The following is a 26,717-nucleotide window of genomic DNA, read 5'->3' on the forward strand; positions in this document are numbered from 1 at the left end:
AACACGTTTACCGCAGGAATAAACACGTTTACAGCAGGAATAAACACGTTTAAAGCGGAAATAAACATGTTTACAGCAGAAATAAGCACGTTTACTGCTGGAATAAACACGTTTACAGCAGAAATAAACACGTTTACAGCAGAAATAAACACGTTTATAGCAGAAATAAACACGTTCACAGCAGAAATAGGCACGTTTACTGCTGGAATAAACACGTTTACAGCAGGAATAAACACTTTTACAGCAGAAATAAACATGTTTACAGCAGAAATAAACACTTTTACTGCTGGAATAAACACGTTTACAGCAGAAATAAACACGCTTACCACTGGAATAAACACATTTACAGCAGGAATAAACACGTTTACAGCGGAAATAAACACGTTTAAAGCAGAAATCAACATGTTTACAGCAGACATAAACATGTTTACAGCAGAAATAAACACGTTTACAGCAGGAATAAACACGTTTACAGCAGGAATAAACACGTTTACAGCAGAAATAAACACGTTTACAGAAGGAATAAACACATTTAAAGCAGGAATAAACACGTTTACAGCGGAAATAAACACGTTTAAAGCGGAAATCAACATGTTTACAGCAGAAATAAGCACGTTTACTGCTGGAATAAACATGTTTACTGCTGGAATAAACACGTTTACAGCAGGAATAAACACGTTCACAGCAGGAATAAACACGTTTACCGCAGGAATAAACACGTTTACAGCAGGAATAAACATGTTTACAGCAGAAATAAGCACGTTTACTGCTGGAATAAACACGTTTACTGCTGGAATAAACACGTTTACAGCAGGAATAAACACTTTTACAGCAGAAATAAACACTTTTACTGCTGGAATAAACACGTTTACAGCAGAAATAAACACGTTTACAGAAGGAATAAACACATTTACAGCAGGAATAAACACGTTTACAGCGGAAATAAACACGTTTAAAGCGGAAATCAACATGTTTACAGCAGAAATAAGCACGTTTACTGCTGGAATAAACACGTTTACTGCTGGAATAAACACGTTTACAGCAGGAATAAACACGTTTACTGCTGGAATAAACACGTTTACAGCAAGAATAAACACGTTTACAGCAGAAATAAACACGTTTGTAGCAGAAATAAACATGTTTACAGCAGAAATAAGCACGTTTACTGCTGGAATAAACACGTTTACTGCTGGAATAAAAACGTTTACAGCAGGAATAAACAGGTTTACAGCAGAAATGAACACTTTCTGCTGGAATAAACACGTTTACAGCAGAAATAAACACGTTTACAGCAGAAATAAACACGTTTACAGAAGGAATAAACACATTTACAGCAGGAATAAACACGTTTACAGCGGAAATACACATGTTTACAGCAGAAATAAGCACGTTTACTGCTGGAATAAACATGTTTACTGCTGGAATAAACACGTTTACAGCAGGAATAAACACGTTCACAGCAGAAATAAACACGTTTACCGCAGGAATAAACACGTTTACAGCAGGAATAAACATGTTTACAGCAGAAATGAACACGTTTATAGCAGAAATAAACACGTTTACAGCAGAAATAAACACATTTACAGCAGGAATAAACACGTTTACAGCGGAAATAAACACGTTTAAAGCGGAAATCAACATGTTTACAGCAGAAATAAGCACGTTTACTGCTGGAATAAACACGTTTACTGCTGGAATAAACACGTTTACAGCAGGAATAAACACGTTTACTGCTGGAATAAACACGTTCACAGCAGAAATAAACACGTTTACCGCAGGAATAAACACGTTTACAGCAGGAATAAACACGTTTACAGCGGAAATAAACACGTTTACAGCAGAAATAAGCACGTTTACTGCTGGAATAAACACGTTTACAGCAGAAATAAATACGTTTACAGCAGAAATAAACACGTTTATAGCAGAAATAAACACGTTCACAGCAGAAATAGGCACGTTTACTGCTGGAATAAACACGTTTACAGCAGGAATAAACACTTTTACAGCAGAAATAAACATGTTTACAGCAGAAATAAACACATTTACAGCAGAAATAAACACTTTTACTGCTGGAATAAACACGTTTACAGCAGAAATAAACACGCTTACCACTGGAATAAACACATTTACAGCAGGAATAAACACGTTTACAGCGGAAATAAACACGTTTAAAGCAGAAATCAACATGTTTACAGCAGACATAAACATGTTTACAGCAGAAATAAACACGTTTACAGCAGGAATAAACACGTTTACAGCAGGAATAAACACGTTTACAGCAGGAATAAACACGTTTACAGCAGAAATAAACACGTTTACAGAAGGAATAAACACATTTAAAGCAGGAATAAACACGTTTACAGCGGAAATAAACACGTTTAAAGCGGAAATCAACATGTTTACAGCAGAAATAAGCACGTTTACTGCTGGAATAAACATGTTTACTGCTGGAATAAACACGTTTACAGCAGGAATAAACACGTTCACAGCAGAAATAAACACGTTTACCGCAGGAATAAACACGTTTACAGCAGGAATAAACATGTTTACAGCAGAAATAAACACGTTTATAGCAGGAATAAACTCGTTTACAACAGAAATAAACACGTTTACTGCTGGAATAAACACGTTTACAGCAGGAATAAACACGTTTACAGCGGAAATAAATACGTTTACAGCAGAAATCAACATGTTTACAGCAGGAATAAACATGTTTGCAGCAGGAATAAACACGTTTACAGCAGAAAGAAACACGTTTACAGCAGAAAAAAAAACACGTTTACAGCAGGAATAAACATGTTTGCAGCAGGAATAAACACGTTTACAGCGGAAATAAATACGTTTACAGCAGAAATCAACATGTTTACAGCAGAAATAAGCACGTTTACTGCTGGAATAAACACGTTTACTGCTGGAATAAACACGTTTACAGCAGGAATAAACACTTTTACAGCAGAAATAAACACTTTTACTGCTGGAATAAACACGTTTACAGCAGAAATAAACACGTTTACAGAAGGAATAAACACATTTACAGCAGGAATAAACACGTTTACAGCGGAAATAAACACGTTTAAAGCGGAAATCAACATGTTTACAGCAGAAATAAGCACGTTTACTGCTGGAATAAACACGTTTACTGCTGGAATAAACACGTTTACAGCAGGAATAAACACGTTTACTGCTGGAATAAACACGTTTACAGCAAGAATAAACACGTTTACAGCAGAAATAAACACGTTTGTAGCAGAAATAAACATGTTTACAGCAGAAATAAGCACGTTTACTGCTGGAATAAACACGTTTACTGCTGGAATAAAAACGTTTACAGCAGGAATAAACAGGTTTACAGCAGAAATGAACACTTTCTGCTGGAATAAACACGTTTACAGCAGAAATAAACACGTTTACAGCAGAAATAAACACGTTTACAGAAGGAATAAACACATTTACAGCAGGAATAAACACGTTTACAGCGGAAATAAACACGTTTAAAGCGGAAATCAACATGTTTACAGCAGAAATAAGCACGTTTACTGCTGGAATAAACATGTTTACTGCTGGAATAAACACGTTTACAGCAGGAATAAACACGTTCACAGCAGAAATAAACACGTTTACCGCAGGAATAAACACGTTTACAGCAGGAATAAACATGTTTACAGCAGAAATGAACACGTTTATAGCAGAAATAAACACGTTTACAGCAGAAATAAACACGTTTACAGCAGAAATAAGCACGTTTACTGCTGGAATAAACACGTTTACAACAGAAATCAACATGTTTACAGCAGGAATAAACACGTTTACAGCAGGAATAAACACGTTTACTGCTGGAATAAACACGTTTACAGCAGAAATAAACACGTTTAAAGCGGAAATCAAACTGTTTACAGCAGAAATAAGCACGTTTACTGCTGGAATAAACATGTTTACTGCTGGAATAAACACGTTTACAGCAGGAATAAACACGTTCACAGCAGAAATAAACACGTTTACCGCAGGAATAAACACGTTTACAGCAGGAATAAACACGTTTACAGCAGGAATAAACACTTTTACAGCAGAAATAAACACTTTTACTGCTGGAATAAACACGTTTACAGCAGAAATAAACACGTTTACAGCAGGAATAAACACGTTTACAGCGGAAATAAACACGTTTAAAGCGGAAATCAACATGTTTACAGCAGAAATAAGCACGTTTACTGCTGGAATAAACATGTTTACAGCAGAAATAAGCACGTTTACTGCTGGAATAAACACGTTTACTGCTGGAATAAACACGTTTACAGCAGGAATAAACACTTTTACAGCAGAAATAAACACTTTTACTGCTGGAATAAACACGTTTACAGCAGAAATAAACACGTTTACAGAAGGAATAAACACATTTACAGCAGGAATAAACACGTTTACAGCGGAAATAAACACGTTTAAAGCGGAAATCAACATGTTTACAGCAGAAATAAGCACGTTTACTGCTGGAATAAACACGTTTACTGCTGGAATAAACACGTTTACAGCAGGAATAAACACGTTTACTGCTGGAATAAACACGTTTACAGCAAGAATAAACACGTTTACAGCAGAAATAAACACGTTTGTAGCAGAAATAAACATGTTTACAGCAGAAATAAGCACGTTTACTGCTGGAATAAACACGTTTACTGCTGGAATAAAAACGTTTACAGCAGGAATAAACAGGTTTACAGCAGAAATGAACACTTTCTGCTGGAATAAACACGTTTACAGCAGAAATAAACACGTTTACAGCAGAAATAAACACGTTTACAGAAGGAATAAACACATTTACAGCAGGAATAAACACGTTTACAGCGGAAATCAACATGTTTACAGCAGAAATAAGCACGTTTACTGCTGGAATAAACATGTTTACTGCTGGAATAAACACGTTTACAGCAGGAATAAACACGTTCACAGCAGAAATAAACACGTTTACCGCAGGAATAAACACGTTTACAGCAGGAATAAACATGTTTACAGCAGAAATGAACACGTTTATAGCAGAAATAAACACGTTTACAGCAGAAATAAACACATTTACAGCAGGAATAAACACGTTTACAGCGGAAATAAACACGTTTAAAGCGGAAATCAACATGTTTACAGCAGAAATAAGCACGTTTACTGCTGGAATAAACACGTTTACTGCTGGAATAAACACGTTTACAGCAGGAATAAACACGTTTACTGCTGGAATAAACACGTTCACAGCAGAAATAAACACGTTTACCGCAGGAATAAACACGTTTACAGCAGGAATAAACACGTTTAAAGCGGAAATAAACACGTTTACAGCAGAAATAAGCACGTTTACTGCTGGAATAAACACGTTTACAGCAGAAATAAATACGTTTACAGCAGAAATAAACACGTTTATAGCAGAAATAAACACGTTCACAGCAGAAATAGGCACGTTTACTGCTGGAATAAACACGTTTACAGCAGGAATAAACACTTTTACAGCAGAAATAAACATGTTTACAGCAGAAATAAACACATTTACAGCAGAAATAAACACTTTTACTGCTGGAATAAACACGTTTACAGCAGAAATAAACACGCTTACCACTGGAATAAACACATTTACAGCAGGAATAAACACGTTTACAGCGGAAATAAACACGTTTAAAGCAGAAATCAACATGTTTACAGCAGACATAAACATGTTTACAGCAGAAATAAACACGTTTACAGCAGGAATAAACACGTTTACAGCAGGAATAAACACGTTTACAGCAGAAATAAACACGTTTACAGAAGGAATAAACACATTTAAAGCAGGAATAAACACGTTTACAGCGGAAATAAACACGTTTAAAGCGGAAATCAACATGTTTACAGCAGAAATAAGCACGTTTACTGCTGGAATAAACATGTTTACTGCTGGAATAAACACGTTTACAGCAGGAATAAACACGTTCACAGCAGAAATAAACACGTTTACCGCAGGAATAAACACGTTTACAGCAGGAATAAACATGTTTATAGCAGGAATAAACTCGTTTACAACAGAAATAAACACGTTTACTGCTGGAATAAACACGTTTACAGCAGGAATAAACACGTTTACAGCGGAAATAAATACGTTTACAGCAGAAATCAACATGTTTACAGCAGGAATAAACATGTTTGCAGCAGGAATAAACACGTTTACAGCAGAAAGAAACACGTTTACAGCAGAAAAAAAAACACGTTTACAGCAGGAATAAACATGTTTGCAGCAGGAATAAACACGTTTACAGCGGAAATAAATACGTTTACAGCAGAAATCAACATGTTTACAGCAGAAATAAGCACGTTTACTGCTGGAATAAACACGTTTACTGCTGGAATAAACACGTTTACAGCAGGAATAAACACTTTTACAGCAGAAATAAACATTTTTACTGCTGGAATAAACACGTTTACAGCAGAAATAAACACGTTTACAGAAGGAATAAACACATTTACACCAGGAATAAACACGTTTACAGCGGAAATAAACACGTTTAAAGCGGAAATCAACATGTTTACAGCAGAAATAAGCACGTTTACTGCTGGAATAAACACGTTTACTGCTGGAATAAACACGTTTACAGCAGGAATAAACACGTTTACTGCTGGAATAAACACGTTTACAGCAAGAATAAACACGTTTACAGCAGAAATAAACACGTTTGTAGCAGAAATAAACATGTTTACAGCAGAAATAAGCACGTTTACTGCTGGAATAAACACGTTTACTGCTGGAATAAAAACGTTTACAGCAGGAATAAACAGGTTTACAGCAGAAATGAACACTTTCTGCTGGAATAAACACGTTTACAGCAGAAATAAACACGTTTACAGCAGAAATAAACACGTTTACAGAAGGAATAAACACATTTACAGCAGGAATAAACACGTTTACAGCGGAAATAAACACGTTTAAAGCGGAAATCAACATGTTTACAGCAGAAATAAGCACGTTTACTGCTGGAATAAACATGTTTACTGCTGGAATAAACACGTTTACAGCAGGAATAAACACGTTCACAGCAGAAATAAACACGTTTACCGCAGGAATAAACACGTTTACAGCAGGAATAAACATGTTTACAGCAGAAATAAGCACGTTTACTGCTGGAATAAACACGTTTACTGCTGGAATAAAAACGTTTACAGCAGGAATAAACAGGTTTACAGCAGAAATGAACACTTTCTGCTGGAATAAACACGTTTACAGCAGAAATAAACACGTTTACAGCAGAAATAAACACGTTTACAGAAGGAATAAACACATTTACAGCAGGAATAAACACGTTTACAGCGGAAATAAACACGTTTAAAGCGGAAATCAACATGTTTACAGCAGAAATAAGCACGTTTACTGCTGGAATAAACATGTTTACTGCTGGAATAAACACGTTTACAGCAGGAATAAACACGTTCACAGCAGAAATAAACACGTTTACCGCAGGAATAAACACGTTTACAGCAGGAATAAACATGTTTACAGCAGAAATGAACACGTTTATAGCAGAAATAAACACGTTTACAGCAGAAATAAACACGTTTACAGCAGAAATAAGCACGTTTACTGCTGGAATAAACACGTTTACAACAGAAATCAACATGTTTACAGCAGGAATAAACACGTTTACAGCAGGAATAAACACGTTTACTGCTGGAATAAACACGTTTACAGCAGAAATAAACACGTTTAAAGCGGAAATCAAACTGTTTACAGCAGAAATAAGCACGTTTACTGCTGGAATAAACATGTTTACTGCTGGAATAAACACGTTTACAGCAGGAATAAACACGTTCACAGCAGAAATAAACACGTTTACCGCAGGAATAAACACGTTTACAGCAGAAATAAACACGTTTACAGCAGGAATAAACACTTTTACAGCAGAAATAAACACTTTTACTGCTGGAATAAACACGTTTACAGCAGAAATAAACACGTTTACAGCAGGAATAAACACGTTTACAGCGGAAATAAACACGTTTAAAGCGGAAATCAACATGTTTACAGCAGAAATAAGCACGTTTACTGCTGGAATAAACATGTTTACAGCAGAAATAAGCACGTTTACTGCTGGAATAAACACGTTTACTGCTGGAATAAACACGTTTACAGCAGGAATAAACACTTTTACAGCAGAAATAAACACTTTTACTGCTGGAATAAACACGTTTACAGCAGAAATAAACACGTTTACAGAAGGAATAAACACATTTACAGCAGGAATAAACACGTTTACAGCGGAAATAAACACGTTTAAAGCGGAAATCAACATGTTTACAGCAGAAATAAGCACGTTTACTGCTGGAATAAACACGTTTACTGCTGGAATAAACACGTTTACAGCAGGAATAAACACGTTTACTGCTGGAATAAACACGTTTACAGCAAGAATAAACACGTTTACAGCAGAAATAAACACGTTTGTAGCAGAAATAAACATGTTTACAGCAGAAATAAGCACGTTTACTGCTGGAATAAACACGTTTACTGCTGGAATAAAAACGTTTACAGCAGGAATAAACAGGTTTACAGCAGAAATGAACACTTTCTGCTGGAATAAACACGTTTACAGCAGAAATAAACACGTTTACAGCAGAAATAAACACGTTTACAGAAGGAATAAACACATTTACAGCAGGAATAAACACGTTTACAGCGGAAATCAACATGTTTACAGCAGAAATAAGCACGTTTACTGCTGGAATAAACATGTTTACTGCTGGAATAAACACGTTTACAGCAGGAATAAACACGTTCACAGCAGAAATAAACACGTTTACCGCAGGAATAAACACGTTTACAGCAGGAATAAACATGTTTACAGCAGAAATGAACACGTTTATAGCAGAAATAAACACGTTTACAGCAGAAATAAACACATTTACAGCAGGAATAAACACGTTTACAGCGGAAATAAACACGTTTAAAGCGGAAATCAACATGTTTACAGCAGAAATAAGCACGTTTACTGCTGGAATAAACACGTTTACTGCTGGAATAAACACGTTTACAGCAGGAATAAACACGTTTACTGCTGGAATAAACACGTTCACAGCAGAAATAAACACGTTTACCGCAGGAATAAACACGTTTACAGCAGGAATAAACACGTTTAAAGCGGAAATAAACACGTTTACAGCAGAAATAAGCACGTTTACTGCTGGAATAAACACGTTTACAGCAGAAATAAATACGTTTACAGCAGAAATAAACACGTTTATAGCAGAAATAAACACGTTCACAGCAGAAATAGGCACGTTTACTGCTGGAATAAACACGTTTACAGCAGGAATAAACACTTTTACAGCAGAAATAAACATGTTTACAGCAGAAATAAACACATTTACAGCAGAAATAAACACTTTTACTGCTGGAATAAACACGTTTACAGCAGAAATAAACACGCTTACCACTGGAATAAACACATTTACAGCAGGAATAAACACGTTTACAGCGGAAATAAACACGTTTAAAGCAGAAATCAACATGTTTACAGCAGACATAAACATGTTTACAGCAGAAATAAACACGTTTACAGCAGGAATAAACACGTTTACAGCAGGAATAAACACGTTTACAGCAGAAATAAACACGTTTACAGAAGGAATAAACACATTTAAAGCAGGAATAAACACGTTTACAGCGGAAATAAACACGTTTAAAGCGGAAATCAACATGTTTACAGCAGAAATAAGCACGTTTACTGCTGGAATAAACATGTTTACTGCTGGAATAAACACGTTTACAGCAGGAATAAACACGTTCACAGCAGAAATAAACACGTTTACCGCAGGAATAAACACGTTTACAGCAGGAATAAACATGTTTATAGCAGGAATAAACTCGTTTACAACAGAAATAAACACGTTTACTGCTGGAATAAACACGTTTACAGCAGGAATAAACACGTTTACAGCGGAAATAAATACATTTACAGCAGAAATCAACATGTTTACAGCAGGAATAAACATGTTTGCAGCAGGAATAAACACGTTTACAGCAGAAAGAAACACGTTTACAGCAGAAAAAAAAACACGTTTACAGCAGGAATAAACATGTTTGCAGCAGGAATAAACACGTTTACAGCGGAAATAAATACGTTTACAGCAGAAATCAACATGTTTACAGCAGAAATAAGCACGTTTACTGCTGGAATAAACACGTTTACTGCTGGAATAAACACGTTTACAGCAGGAATAAACACTTTTACAGCAGAAATAAACATTTTTACTGCTGGAATAAACACGTTTACAGCAGAAATAAACACGTTTACAGAAGGAATAAACACGTTTACTGCTGGAATAAACACGTTTACAGCAAGAATAAACACGTTTACAGCAGAAATAAACACGTTTGTAGCAGAAATAAACATGTTTACAGCAGAAATAAGCACGTTTACTGCTGGAATAAACACGTTTACTGCTGGAATAAAAACGTTTACAGCAGGAATAAACAGGTTTACAGCAGAAATGAACACTTTCTGCTGGAATAAACACGTTTACAGCAGAAATAAACACGTTTACAGCAGAAATAAACACGTTTACAGAAGGAATAAACACATTTACAGCAGGAATAAACACGTTTACAGCGGAAATAAACACGTTTAAAGCGGAAATCAACATGTTTACAGCAGAAATAAGCACGTTTACTGCTGGAATAAACATGTTTACTGCTGGAATAAACACGTTTACAGCAGGAATAAACACGTTCACAGCAGAAATAAACACGTTTACCGCAGGAATAAACACGTTTACAGCAGGAATAAACATGTTTACAGCAGAAATGAACACGTTTATAGCAGAAATAAACACGTTTACAGCAGAAATAAACACGTTTACAGCAGAAATAAGCACGTTTACTGCTGGAATAAACACGTTTACAACAGAAATCAACATGTTTACAGCAGGAATAAACACGTTTACAGCAGGAATAAACACGTTTACTGCTGGAATAAACACGTTTACAGCAGAAATAAACACGTTTAAAGCGGAAATCAAACTGTTTACAGCAGAAATAAGCACGTTTACTGCTGGAATAAACATGTTTACTGCTGGAATAAACACGTTTACAGCAGGAATAAACACGTTCACAGCAGAAATAAACACGTTTACCGCAGGAATAAACACGTTTACAGCAGGAATAAACACGTTTACAGCAGGAATAAACACTTTTACAGCAGAAATAAACACTTTTACTGCTGGAATAAACACGTTTACAGCAGAAATAAACACGTTTACAGCAGGAATAAACACGTTTACAGCGGAAATAAACACGTTTAAAGCGGAAATCAACATGTTTACAGCAGAAATAAGCACGTTTACTGCTGGAATAAACATGTTTACAGCAGAAATAAGCACGTTTACTGCTGGAATAAACACGTTTACTGCTGGAATAAACACGTTTACAGCAGGAATAAACACTTTTACAGCAGAAATAAACACTTTTACTGCTGGAATAAACACGTTTACAGCAGAAATAAACACGTTTACAGAAGGAATAAACACATTTACAGCAGGAATAAACACGTTTACAGCGGAAATAAACACGTTTAAAGCGGAAATCAACATGTTTACAGCAGAAATAAGCACGTTTACTGCTGGAATAAACACGTTTACTGCTGGAATAAACACGTTTACAGCAGGAATAAACACGTTTACTGCTGGAATAAACACGTTTACAGCAAGAATAAACACGTTTACAGCAGAAATAAACACGTTTGTAGCAGAAATAAACATGTTTACAGCAGAAATAAGCACGTTTACTGCTGGAATAAACACGTTTACTGCTGGAATAAAAACGTTTACAGCAGGAATAAACAGGTTTACAGCAGAAATGAACACTTTCTGCTGGAATAAACACGTTTACAGCAGAAATAAACACGTTTACAGCAGAAATAAACACGTTTACAGAAGGAATAAACACATTTACAGCAGGAATAAACACGTTTACAGCGGAAATCAACATGTTTACAGCAGAAATAAGCACGTTTACTGCTGGAATAAACATGTTTACTGCTGGAATAAACACGTTTACAGCAGGAATAAACACGTTCACAGCAGAAATAAACACGTTTACCGCAGGAATAAACACGTTTACAGCAGGAATAAACATGTTTACAGCAGAAATGAACACGTTTATAGCAGAAATAAACACGTTTACAGCAGAAATAAACACATTTACAGCAGGAATAAACACGTTTACAGCGGAAATAAACACGTTTAAAGCGGAAATCAACATGTTTACAGCAGAAATAAGCACGTTTACTGCTGGAATAAACACGTTTACTGCTGGAATAAACACGTTTACAGCAGGAATAAACACGTTTACTGCTGGAATAAACACGTTCACAGCAGAAATAAACACGTTTACCGCAGGAATAAACACGTTTACAGCAGGAATAAACACGTTTAAAGCGGAAATAAACACGTTTACAGCAGAAATAAGCACGTTTACTGCTGGAATAAACACGTTTACAGCAGAAATAAATACGTTTACAGCAGAAATAAACACGTTTATAGCAGAAATAAACACGTTCACAGCAGAAATAGGCACGTTTACTGCTGGAATAAACACGTTTACAGCAGGAATAAACACTTTTACAGCAGAAATAAACATGTTTACAGCAGAAATAAACACATTTACAGCAGAAATAAACACTTTTACTGCTGGAATAAACACGTTTACAGCAGAAATAAACACGCTTACCACTGGAATAAACACATTTACAGCAGGAATAAACACGTTTACAGCGGAAATAAACACGTTTAAAGCAGAAATCAACATGTTTACAGCAGACATAAACATGTTTACAGCAGAAATAAACACGTTTACAGCAGGAATAAACACGTTTACAGCAGGAATAAACACGTTTACAGCAGGAATAAACACGTTTACAGCAGAAATAAACACGTTTACAGAAGGAATAAACACATTTAAAGCAGGAATAAACACGTTTACAGCGGAAATAAACACGTTTAAAGCGGAAATCAACATGTTTACAGCAGAAATAAGCACGTTTACTGCTGGAATAAACATGTTTACTGCTGGAATAAACACGTTTACAGCAGGAATAAACACGTTCACAGCAGAAATAAACACGTTTACCGCAGGAATAAACACGTTTACAGCAGGAATAAACATGTTTACAGCAGAAATAAACACGTTTATGGCAGGAATAAACTCGTTTACAACAGAAATAAACACGTTTACTGCTGGAATAAACACGTTTACAGCAGGAATAAACACGTTTACAGCGGAAATAAATACGTTTACAGCAGAAATCAACATGTTTACAGCAGGAATAAACATGTTTGCAGCAGGAATAAACACGTTTACAGCAGAAAGAAACACGTTTACAGCAGAAAAAAAAACACGTTTACAGCAGGAATAAACATGTTTGCAGCAGGAATAAACACGTTTACAGCGGAAATAAATACGTTTACAGCAGAAATCAACATGTTTACAGCAGAAATAAGCACGTTTACTGCTGGAATAAACACGTTTACTGCTGGAATAAACACGTTTACAGCAGGAATAAACACTTTTACAGCAGAAATAAACACTTTTACTGCTGGAATAAACACGTTTACTGCTGGAATAAACACGTTTACAGCAGGAATAAACACGTTTACTGCTGGAATAAACACGTTCACAGCAGAAATAAACACGTTTACCGCAGGAATAAACACGTTTACAGCAGGAATAAACACGTTTAAAGCGGAAATAAACACGTTTACAGCAGAAATAAGCACGTTTACTGCTGGAATAAACACGTTTACAGCAGAAATAAATACGTTTACAGCAGAAATAAACACGTTTATAGCAGAAATAAACACGTTCACAGCAGAAATAGGCACGTTTACTGCTGGAATAAACACGTTTACTGCTGGAATAAAAACGTTTACAGCAGGAATAAACAGGTTTACAGCAGAAATGAACACTTTCTGCTGGAATAAACACGTTTACAGCAGAAATAAACACGTTTACAGCAGAAATAAACACGTTTACAGAAGGAATAAACACATTTACAGCAGGAATAAACACGTTTACAGCGGAAATAAACACGTTTAAAGCGGAAATCAACATGTTTACAGCAGAAATAAGCACGTTTACTGCTGGAATAAACATGTTTACTGCTGGAATAAACACGTTTACAGCAGGAATAAACACGTTCACAGCAGAAATAAACACGTTTACCGCAGGAATAAACACGTTTACAGCAGGAATAAACATGTTTACAGCAGAAATGAACACGTTTATAGCAGAAATAAACACGTTTACAGCAGAAATAAACACGTTTACAGCAGAAATAAGCACGTTTACTGCTGGAATAAACACGTTTACAACAGAAATCAACATGTTTACAGCAGGAATAAACACGTTTACAGCAGGAATAAACACGTTTACTGCTGGAATAAACACGTTTACAGCAGAAATAAACACGTTTAAAGCGGAAATCAAACTGTTTACAGCAGAAATAAGCACGTTTACTGCTGGAATAAACATGTTTACTGCTGGAATAAACACGTTTACAGCAGGAATAAACACGTTCACAGCAGAAATAAACACGTTTACCGCAGGAATAAACACGTTTACAGCAGGAATAAACACGTTTACAGCAGGAATAAACACTTTTACAGCAGAAATAAACACTTTTACTGCTGGAATAAACACGTTTACAGCAGAAATAAACACGTTTACAGCAGGAATAAACACGTTTACAGCGGAAATAAACACGTTTAAAGCGGAAATCAACATGTTTACAGCAGAAATAAGCACGTTTACTGCTGGAATAAACATGTTTACAGCAGAAATAAGCACGTTTACTGCTGGAATAAACACGTTTACTGCTGGAATAAACACGTTTACAGCAGGAATAAACACTTTTACAGCAGAAATAAACACTTTTACTGCTGGAATAAACACGTTTACAGCAGAAATAAACACGTTTACAGAAGGAATAAACACATTTACAGCAGGAATAAACACGTTTACAGCGGAAATAAACACGTTTAAAGCGGAAATCAACATGTTTACAGCAGAAATAAGCACGTTTACTGCTGGAATAAACACGTTTACTGCTGGAATAAACACGTTTACAGCAGGAATAAACACGTTTACTGCTGGAATAAACACGTTTACAGCAAGAATAAACACGTTTACAGCAGAAATAAACACGTTTGTAGCAGAAATAAACATGTTTACAGCAGAAATAAGCACGTTTACTGCTGGAATAAACACGTTTACTGCTGGAATAAAAACGTTTACAGCAGGAATAAACAGGTTTACAGCAGAAATGAACACTTTCTGCTGGAATAAACACGTTTACAGCAGAAATAAACACGTTTACAGCAGAAATAAACACGTTTACAGAAGGAATAAACACATTTACAGCAGGAATAAACACGTTTACAGCGGAAATCAACATGTTTACAGCAGAAATAAGCACGTTTACTGCTGGAATAAACATGTTTACTGCTGGAATAAACACGTTTACAGCAGGAATAAACACGTTCACAGCAGAAATAAACACGTTTACCGCAGGAATAAACACGTTTACAGCAGGAATAAACATGTTTACAGCAGAAATGAACACGTTTATAGCAGAAATAAACACGTTTACAGCAGAAATAAACACATTTACAGCAGGAATAAACACGTTTACAGCGGAAATAAACACGTTTAAAGCGGAAATCAACATGTTTACAGCAGAAATAAGCACGTTTACTGCTGGAATAAACACGTTTACTGCTGGAATAAACACGTTTACAGCAGGAATAAACACGTTTACTGCTGGAATAAACACGTTCACAGCAGAAATAAACACGTTTACCGCAGGAATAAACACGTTTACAGCAGGAATAAACACGTTTAAAGCGGAAATAAACACGTTTACAGCAGAAATAAGCACGTTTACTGCTGGAATAAACACGTTTACAGCAGAAATAAATACGTTTACAGCAGAAATAAACACGTTTATAGCAGAAATAAACACGTTCACAGCAGAAATAGGCACGTTTACTGCTGGAATAAACACGTTTACAGCAGGAATAAACACTTTTACAGCAGAAATAAACATGTTTACAGCAGAAATAAACACATTTACAGCAGAAATAAACACTTTTACTGCTGGAATAAACACGTTTACAGCAGAAATAAACACGCTTACCACTGGAATAAACACATTTACAGCAGGAATAAACACGTTTACAGCGGAAATAAACACGTTTAAAGCAGAAATCAACATGTTTACAGCAGACATAAACATGTTTACAGCAGAAATAAACACGTTTACAGCAGGAATAAACACGTTTACAGCAGGAATAAACACGTTTACAGCAGGAATAAACACGTTTACAGCAGAAATAAACACGTTTACAGAAGGAATAAACACATTTAAAGCAGGAATAAACACGTTTACAGCGGAAATAAACACGTTTAAAGCGGAAATCAACATGTTTACAGCAGAAATAAGCACGTTTACTGCTGGAATAAACATGTTTACTGCTGGAATAAACACGTTTACAGCAGGAATAAACACGTTCACAGCAGAAATAAACACGTTTACCGCAGGAATAAACACGTTTACAGCAGGAATAAACATGTTTACAGCAGAAATAAACACGTTTATGGCAGGAATAAACTCGTTTACAACAGAAATAAACACGTTTACTGCTGGAATAAACACGTTTACAGCAGGAATAAACACGTTTACAGCGGAAATAAATACGTTTACAGCAGAAATCAACATGTTTACAGCAGGAATAAACATGTTTGCAGCAGGAATAAACACGTTTACAGCAGAAAGAAACACGTTTACAGCAGAAAAAAAAACACGTTTACAGCAGGAATAAACATGTTTGCAGCAGGAATAAACACGTTTACAGCGGAAATAAATACGTTTACAGCAGAAATCAACATGTTTACAGCAGAAATAAGCACGTTTACTGCTGGAATAAACACGTTTACTGCTGGAATAAACACGTTTACAGCAGGAATAAACACTTTTACAGCAGAAATAAACACTTTTACTGCTGGAATAAACACGTTTACTGCTGGAATAAACACGTTTACAGCAGGAATAAACACGTTTACTGCTGGAATAAACACGTTCACAGCAGAAATAAACACGTTTACCGCAGGAATAAACACGTTTACAGCAGGAATAAACACGTTTAAAGCGGAAATAAACACGTTTACAGCAGAAATAAGCACGTTTACTGCTGGAATAAACACGTTTACAGCAGAAATAAATACGTTTACAGCAGAAATAAACACGTTTATAGCAGAAATAAACACGTTCACAGCAGAAATAGGCACGTTTACTGCTGGAATAAACACGTTTACAGCAGGAATAAACACTTTTACAGCAGAAATAAACATGTTTACAGCAGAAATAAACACATTTACAGCAGAAATAAACACTTTTACTGCTGGAATAAACACGTTTACAGCAGAAATAAACACGCTTACCACTGGAATAAACACATTTACAGCAGGAATAAACACGTTTACAGCGGAAATAAACACGTTTAAAGCAGAAATCAACATGTTTACAGCAGACATAAACATGTTTACAGCAGAAATAAACACGTTTACAGCAGGAATAAACACGTTTACAGCAGGAATAAACACGTTTACAGCAGGAATAAACACGTTTACAGCAGAAATAAACACGTTTACAGAAGGAATAAACACATTTAAAGCAGGAATAAACACGTTTACAGCGGAAATAAACACGTTTAAAGCGGAAATCAACATGTTTACAGCAGAAATAAGCACGTTTACTGCTGGAATAAACATGTTTACTGCTGGAATAAACACGTTTACAGCAGGAATAAACACGTTCACAGCAGAAATAAACACGTTTACCGCAGGAATAAACACGTTTACAGCAGGAATAAACATGTTTACAGCAGAAATAAACACGTTTATAGCAGGAATAAACTCGTTTACAACAGAAATAAACACGTTTACTGCTGGAATAAACACGTTTACAGCAGGAATAAACACGTTTACAGCGGAAATAAATACGTTTACAGCAGAAATCAACATGTTTACTGCTGGAATAAACATGTTTGCAGCAGGAATAAACACGTTTACAGCAGAAAGAAACACGTTTACAGCAGAAAAAAACACACGTTTACAGCAGGAATAAACATGTTTGCAGCAGGAATAAACACGTTTACAGCGGAAATAAATACGTTTACAGCAGAAATCAACATGTTTACAGCAGAAATAAGCACGTTTACTGCTGGAATAAACACGTTTACTGCTGGAATAAACACGTTTACAGCAGGAATAAACACTTTTACAGCAGAAATAAACACTTTTACTGCTGGAATAAACACGTTTACAGCAGAAATAAACACGTTTACAGAAGGAATAAACACATTTACAGCAGGAATAAACACGTTTACAGCGGAAATAAACACGTTTAAAGCGGAAATCAACATGTTTACAGCAGAAATAAGCACGTTTACTGCTGGAATAAACACGTTTACTGCTGGAATAAACACGTTTACAGCAGGAATAAACACGTTTACTGCTGGAATAAACACGTTTACAGCAAGAATAAACACGTTTACAGCAGAAATAAACACGTTTGTAGCAGAAATAAACATGTTTACAGCAGAAATAAGCACGTTTACTGCTGGAATAAACACGTTTACTGCTGGAATAAAAACGTTTACAGCAGGAATAAACAGGTTTACAGCAGAAATGAACACTTTCTGCTGGAATAAACACGTTTACAGCAGAAATAAACACGTTTACAGCAGAAATAAACACGTTTACAGAAGGAATAAACACATTTACAGCAGGAATAAACACGTTTACAGCGGAAATAAACACGTTTAAAGCGGAAATCAACATGTTTACAGCAGAAATAAGCACGTTTACTGCTGGAATAAACATGTTTACTGCTGGAATAAACACGTTTACAGCAGGAATAAACACGTTCACAGCAGAAATAAACACGTTTACCGCAGGAATAAACACGTTTACAGCAGGAATAAACATGTTTACAGCAGAAATGAACACGTTTATAGCAGAAATAAACACGTTTACAGCAGAAATAAACACGTTTACAGCAGAAATAAGCACGTTTACTGCTGGAATAAACACGTTTACAACAGAAATCAACATGTTTACAGCAGGAATAAACACGTTTACAGCAGGAATAAACACGTTTACTGCTGGAATAAACACGTTTACAGCAGAAATAAACACGTTTAAAGCGGAAATCAAACTGTTTACAGCAGAAATAAGCACGTTTACTGCTGGAATAAACATGTTTACTGCTGGAATAAACACGTTTACAGCAGGAATAAACACGTTCACAGCAGAAATAAACACGTTTACCGCAGGAATAAACACGTTTACAGCAGGAATAAACACGTTTACAGCAGGAATAAACACTTTTACAGCAGAAATAAACACTTTTACTGCTGGAATAAACACGTTTACAGCAGAAATAAACACGTTTACAGCAGGAATAAACACGTTTACAGCGGAAATAAACACGTTTAAAGCGGAAATCAACATGTTTACAGCAGAAATAAGCACGTTTACTGCTGGAATAAACATGTTTACAGCAGAAATAAGCACGTTTACTGCTGGAATAAACACGTTTACTGCTGGAATAAACACGTTTACAGCAGGAATAAACACTTTTACAGCAGAAATAAACACTTTTACTGCTGGAATAAACACGTTTACAGCAGAAATAAACACGTTTACAGAAGGAATAAACACATTTACAGCAGGAATAAACACGTTTACAGCGGAAATAAACACGTTTAAAGCGGAAATCAACATGTTTACAGCAGAAATAAGCACGTTTACTGCTGGAATAAACACGTTTACTGCTGGAATAAACACGTTTACAGCAGGAATAAACACGTTTACTGCTGGAATAAACACGTTTACAGCAAGAATAAACACGTTTACAGCAGAAATAAACACGTTTGTAGCAGAAATAAACATGTTTACAGCAGAAATAAGCACGTTTACTGCTGGAATAAACACGTTTACTGCTGGAATAAAAACGTTTACAGCAGGAATAAACAGGTTTACAGCAGAAATGAACACTTTCTGCTGGAATAAACACGTTTACAGCAGAAATAAACACGTTTACAGCAGAAATAAACACGTTTACAGAAGGAATAAACACATTTACAGCAGGAATAAACACGTTTACAGCGGAAATCAACATGTTTACAGCAGAAATAAACACGTTTACTGCTGGAATAAACATGTTTACTGCTGGAATAAACACGTTTACAGCAGGAATAAACACGTTCACAGCAGAAATAAACACGTTTACCGCAGGAATAAACACGTTTACAGCAGGAATAAACATGTTTACAGCAGAAATGAACACGTTTATAGCAGAAATAAACACGTTTACAGCAGAAATAAACACATTTACAGCAGGAATAAACACGTTTACAGCGGAAATAAACACGTTTAAAGCGGAAATCAACATGTTTACAGCAGAAATAAGCACGTTTACTGCTGGAATAAACACGTTTACTGCTGGAATAAACACGTTTACAGCAGGAATAAACACGTTTACTGCTGGAATAAACACGTTCACAGCAGAAATAAACACGTTTACCGCAGGAATAAACACGTTTACAGCAGGAATAAACACGTTTAAAGCGGAAATAAACACGTTTACAGCAGAAATAAGCACGTTTACTGCTGGAATAAACACGTTTACAGCAGAAATAAATACGTTTACAGCAGAAATAAACACGTTTATAGCAGAAATAAACACGTTCACAGCAGAAATAGGCACGTTTACTGCTGGAATAAACACGTTTACAGCAGGAATAAACACTTTTACAGCAGAAATAAACATGTTTACAGCAGAAATAAACACATTTACAGCAGAAATAAACACTTTTACTGCTGGAATAAACACGTTTACAGCAGAAATAAACACGCTTACCACTGGAATAAACACATTTACAGCAGGAATAAACACGTTTACAGCGGAAATAAACACGTTTAAAGCAGAAATCAACATGTTTACAGCAGACATAAACATGTTTACAGCAGAAATAAACACGTTTACAGCAGGAATAAACACGTTTACAGCAGGAATAAACACGTTTACAGCAGGAATAAACACGTTTACAGCAGAAATAAACACGTTTACAGAAGGAATAAACACATTTAAAGCAGGAATAAACACGTTTACAGCGGAAATAAACACGTTTAAAGCGGAAATCAACATGTTTACAGCAGAAATAAGCACGTTTACTGCTGGAATAAACATGTTTACTGCTGGAATAAACACGTTTACAGCAGGAATAAACACGTTCACAGCAGAAATAAACACGTTTACCGCAGGAATAAACACGTTTACAGCAGGAATAAACATGTTTACAGCAGAAATAAACACGTTTATGGCAGGAATAAACTCGTTTACAACAGAAATAAACACGTTTACTGCTGGAATAAACACGTTTACAGCAGGAATAAACACGTTTACAGCGGAAATAAATACGTTTACAGCAGAAATCAACATGTTTACAGCAGGAATAAACATGTTTGCAGCAGGAATAAACACGTTTACAGCAGAAAGAAACACGTTTACAGCAGAAAAAAAAACACGTTTACAGCAGGAATAAACATGTTTGCAGCAGGAATAAACACGTTTACAGCGGAAATAAATACGTTTACAGCAGAAATCAACATGTTTACAGCAGAAATAAGCACGTTTACTGCTGGAATAAACACGTTTACTGCTGGAATAAACACGTTTACAGCAGGAATAAACACTTTTACAGCAGAAATAAACACTTTTACTGCTGGAATAAACACGTTTACTGCTGGAATAAACACGTTTACAGCAGGAATAAACACGTTTACTGCTGGAATAAACACGTTCACAGCAGAAATAAACACGTTTACCGCAGGAATAAACACGTTTACAGCAGGAATAAACACGTTTAAAGCGGAAATAAACACGTTTACAGCAGAAATAAGCACGTTTACTGCTGGAATAAACACGTTTACAGCAGAAATAAATACGTTTACAGCAGAAATAAACACGTTTATAGCAGAAATAAACACGTTCACAGCAGAAATAGGCACGTTTACTGCTGGAATAAACACGTTTACAGCAGGAATAAACACTTTTACAGCAGAAATAAACATGTTTACAGCAGAAATAAACACATTTACAGCAGAAATAAACACTTTTACTGCTGGAATAAACACGTTTACAGCAGAAATAAACACGCTTACCACTGGAATAAACACATTTACAGCAGGAATAAACACGTTTACAGCGGAAATAAACACGTTTAAAGCAGAAATCAACATGTTTACAGCAGACATAAACATGTTTACAGCAGAAATAAACACGTTTACAGCAGGAATAAACACGTTTACAGCAGGAATAAACACGTTTACAGCAGAAATAAACACGTTTACAGAAGGAATAAACACATTTAAAGCAGGAATAAACACGTTTACAGCGGAAATAAACACGTTTAAAGCGGAAATCAACATGTTTACAGCAGAAATAAGCACGTTTACTGCTGGAATAAACATGTTTACTGCTGGAATAAACACGTTTACAGCAGGAATAAACACGTTCACAGCAGAAATAAACACGTTTACCGCAGGAATAAACACGTTTACAGCAGGAATAAACATGTTTACAGCAGAAATAAACACGTTTATAGCAGGAATAAACTCGTTTACAACAGAAATAAACACGTTTACTGCTGGAATAAACACGTTTACAGCAGGAATAAACACGTTTACAGCGGAAATAAATACGTTTACAGCAGAAATCAACATGTTTACAGCAGGAATAAACATGTTTGCAGCAGGAATAAACACGTTTACAGCAGAAAGAAACACGTTTACAGCAGAAAAAAAAACACGTTTACAGCAGGAATAAACATGTTTGCAGCAGGAATAAACACGTTTACAGCGGAAATAAATACGTTTACAGCAGAAATCAACATGTTTACAGCAGAAATAAGCACGTTTACTGCTGGAATAAACACGTTTACTGCTGGAATAAACACGTTTACAGCAGGAATAAACACTTTTACAGCAGAAATAAACACTTTTACTGCTGGAATAAACACGTTTACAGCAGAAATAAACACGCTTACCACTGGAATAAACACATTTACAGCAGGAATAAACACGTTTACAGCGGAAATAAACACGTTTAAAGCAGAAATCAACATGTTTACAGCAGACATAAACATGTTTACAGCAGAAATAAACACGTTTACAGCAGGAATAAACACGTTTACAGCAGGAATAAACACGTTTACAGCAGGAATAAACACGTTTACAGCAGAAATAAACACGTTTACAGAAGGAATAAACACATTTAAAGCAGGAATAAACACGTTTACAGCGGAAATAAACACGTTTAAAGCGGAAATCAACATGTTTACAGCAGAAATAAGCACGTTTACTGCTGGAATAAACATGTTTACTGCTGGAATAAACACGTTTACAGCAGGAATAAACACGTTCACAGCAGAAATAAACACGTTTACCGCAGGAATAAACACGTTTACAGCAGGAATAAACATGTTTACAGCAGAAATAAACACGTTTATGGCAGGAATAAACTCGTTTACAACAGAAATAAACACGTTTACTGCTGGAATAAACACGTTTACAGCAGGAATAAACACGTTTACAGCGGAAATAAATACGTTTACAGCAGAAATCAACATGTTTACAGCAGGAATAAACATGTTTGCAGCAGGAATAAACACGTTTACAGCAGAAAGAAACACGTTTACAGCAGAAAAAAAAACACGTTTACAGCAGGAATAAACATGTTTACAGCAGGAATAAACACGTTTACAGCGGAAATAAATACGTTTACAGCAGAAATCAACATGTTTACAGCAGAAATAAGCACGTTTACTGCTGGAATAAACACGTTTACTGCTGGAATAAACACGTTTACAGCAGGAATAAACACTTTTACAGCAGAAATAAACACGTTTACAGCGGAAATAAACACGTTTGTAGCAGAAATAAACATGTTTACAGCAGAAATAAGCACGTTTACTGCTGGAATAAACACGTTTACTGCTGGAATAAAAACGTTTACAGCAGGAATAAACAGGTTTACAGCAGAAATAAACACTTTCTGCTGGAATAAACACGTTTACAGCAGAAATAAACACGTTTACAGAAGGAATAAACACATTGACAGCAGGAATAAACACGTTTACAGCGGAAATAAACACGTTTAAAGCGGAAATCAACATGTTTACAGCAGAAATAAGCACGTTTACTGCTGGAATAAACATGTTTACTGCTGGAATAAACACGTTTACAGCAGGAATAAACACGTTCACAGCAGAAATAAACACGTTTACCGCAGGAATAAACACGTTTACAGCAGAAATAAGCACGTTTACTGCTGGAATAAACACGTTTACAGCAGAAATAAACACGTTTACAGCAGAAATAAACACGTTTATAGCAGAAATAAACACGTTTACAGCAGGAATAAACACGTTTACAGCAGGAATAAACACGTTTACAGCTGAAATAAACACGTTTACAGCAGAACTAAGCACGTTTACTGCAGGAATATACACATTTAGAGCAGGAATAAACATGTTTACAGCAGAAATAAACATGTTTACAGCAGAAATAAACATGTTTACAGCCTGGTTCAAAACTCCATTTTAGGTTTAATAGGTCAGGTTTACCTTCATGACAACTGTGGCTGGAGTGAATTTTTTTCTAAGTTGCCCATTTAAAAGTAATTTAATCTCGAAATTCGACATATTTAGGGGCGTGTCCTTTTGATTGACAGGTGCCCGATCTCCTGCTTCAATTTAGAAGAACGTAGAACAATCGCGGTTTTTAGCCGGTTAACAGCGTGACTTAGCTTTAGCCCGTTTACCTCCGTTAGCTGGTTAGCTCCTGTTATCTCCGGGTTTGCTCGGTTAGCTTTTAGCGACAGAAAGCTCAGAGTTCGCTCAATGTCAATCATCCACCATGACGCTCACAACCCCCCTCTCAGCTCCACCTCTTTGCCCATATTTGTATTTTCTGGGTGAGACGACACACATGACACTGCCAAGATGGTGATGGTAGGAACCGCCCACCGAGCTTCAATTCAGCTCTTCAGAAACCTACGGGTGATGTCACGGAGGCTCCGCCCATCTCTTTATACAGTTTGTTGGGTCAACCAGGATCTGGCTTTGTGGTCCAGGCCACAGGTGTGTTGACAGGTGTGTTTTGTCTCTGTCCCAGCTGTGGACGAGCAGAACGCCCAGACTCAGCGGCAGATGTTTTCTCTGGGCCGGACCCAACAGGAGGTGGATCTGGTGGAAGAAGATGAAGACGTGGATGAAGACAAGATGTCTCTGCAGTCGTCCTACAGCTCCAAGCAGCGCAGCGTCCGTAGAGGTGAGGGGGAGGGGCCTGGAACAGGTATGCTGAGCAAATGCCGACACGTCTGTCTGTCTCCAGTCAGTAAGACACCATGTGAGAAGCTCATCAGTACAGGAAGCCTGTTGCTGGGCAACGTTGCATCACTTCCTGTCCACACAGGAAGCAGGGACAACATGTCCATGCTGAACACAAAGGTCCTCTTTCCAGGTGAGTTTCTGTTTGTGTGTCACCTGTCCCTCACCTGTCCCCGTCCCTCACCTGCCCCTCACCTGTCCCTGTCCCTCACCTGTCCCCGTCCCTCACCTGTCCCTCACCTGTCCCCGTCCCTCACCTGTCCCCGTCCCTCACCTGTCCCTCACCTGTCCCTGTCCCTCACCTGTCCCCGTCCCTCACCTGTCCCTCACCTGTCCCTGTCCCTCACCTGTCCCCGTCCCTCACCTGTCCCTGTCCCTCACCTGTCCCCGTCCCTCATCTGTCCCTCACCTGTCCCCATCCCTCACCTGTCCCCGTCCCTCACCTGTCCCCATCCCTCACCTGTTCTCATCCCTCACCTGTCCCCGTCCCTCACCTGTCCCCATCCCTCACCTGTCCACGTCCCTCACCTGTCCCCGTCCCTCACCTGTCCCTGTCCCTCACCTGTCCCCGTCCCTAACCTGTCCCTAACCTGTCCCTGTCCCTCACCTGTCCCCGTCCCTCACCTGTCCCTAACCTGTCCCTGTCCCTCACCCGTCCCTCACCTGTCCCTCACCTGTTCTCGTCCCTCACCTCTCCCTGTCCCTCACCTGTCCCTAACCTGTCCCCGTCCCTCACCTGTTCCCGTCCCTCACCTATCCCTCACCTGTCCCCGTCCCTCACCTGTCCCTGTCCCTCACCTGTCCCCGTCCCTCACCTATCCCTCACCTGTCCCTGTCCCTCACCTGTCCCTAACCTGTCCCCGTCCCTCACCTGTCCCTAACCTGTCCCCGTCCCTCACCTGTTCCCGTCCCTCACCTATCCCTCACCTGTCCCCGTCCCTCACCTGTCCCTGTCCCTCACCTGTCCCCGTCCCTCACCTGTCCCTAACCTGTCCCTGTCCCTCACCCGTCCCTCACCTGTTCTCGTCCCTCACCTGTCCCCGTCCCTCACCTGTCCCCATCCCTCACCTGTCCCTGTCCCTCACCTGTCCCCGTCCCTCACCTGTCCCTCAGCTGTCCCTAACCTGTCCCTGTCCCTCACCTGTCCCCGTCCCTCACCTGTCCCTCACCTGTCCCTCACCTGTTCTCATCCCTCACCTGTCCCCGTC

The 26,717-nt window shown here is 37.3% G+C and overlaps 1 protein-coding gene across 4 annotated transcripts in view; it reads left to right on the forward strand.

The window, feature by feature from the left end:
• dgkd (diacylglycerol kinase delta) overlaps positions 1-26,717 on the forward strand; it is a 214,659-nt gene that overhangs the window by 151,822 nt on the left and 36,120 nt on the right. The window contains exons 16-17 of one of the 4 annotated variants that reach the window (XM_079246420.1): positions 25,295-25,450; positions 25,514-25,642. In XM_079246420.1, coding sequence (XP_079102546.1) covers positions 25,295-25,450; positions 25,514-25,642 — 285 coding nt within the window. Of the gene's footprint in view, positions 1-25,294; positions 25,643-26,717 lie in introns of all 4 variants that reach the window. The other 3 variants (XM_079246421.1, XM_079246419.1, XM_079246422.1) reach the window with 3 other exon arrangements.

The sequence above is a fragment of the Telmatherina bonti genome, assembly GCF_933228915.1.
Source record: "Telmatherina bonti genome assembly, chromosome: 9".
In the NCBI taxonomy this organism is placed as follows: Eukaryota; Metazoa; Chordata; class Actinopteri; order Atheriniformes; family Telmatherinidae; genus Telmatherina; species Telmatherina bonti.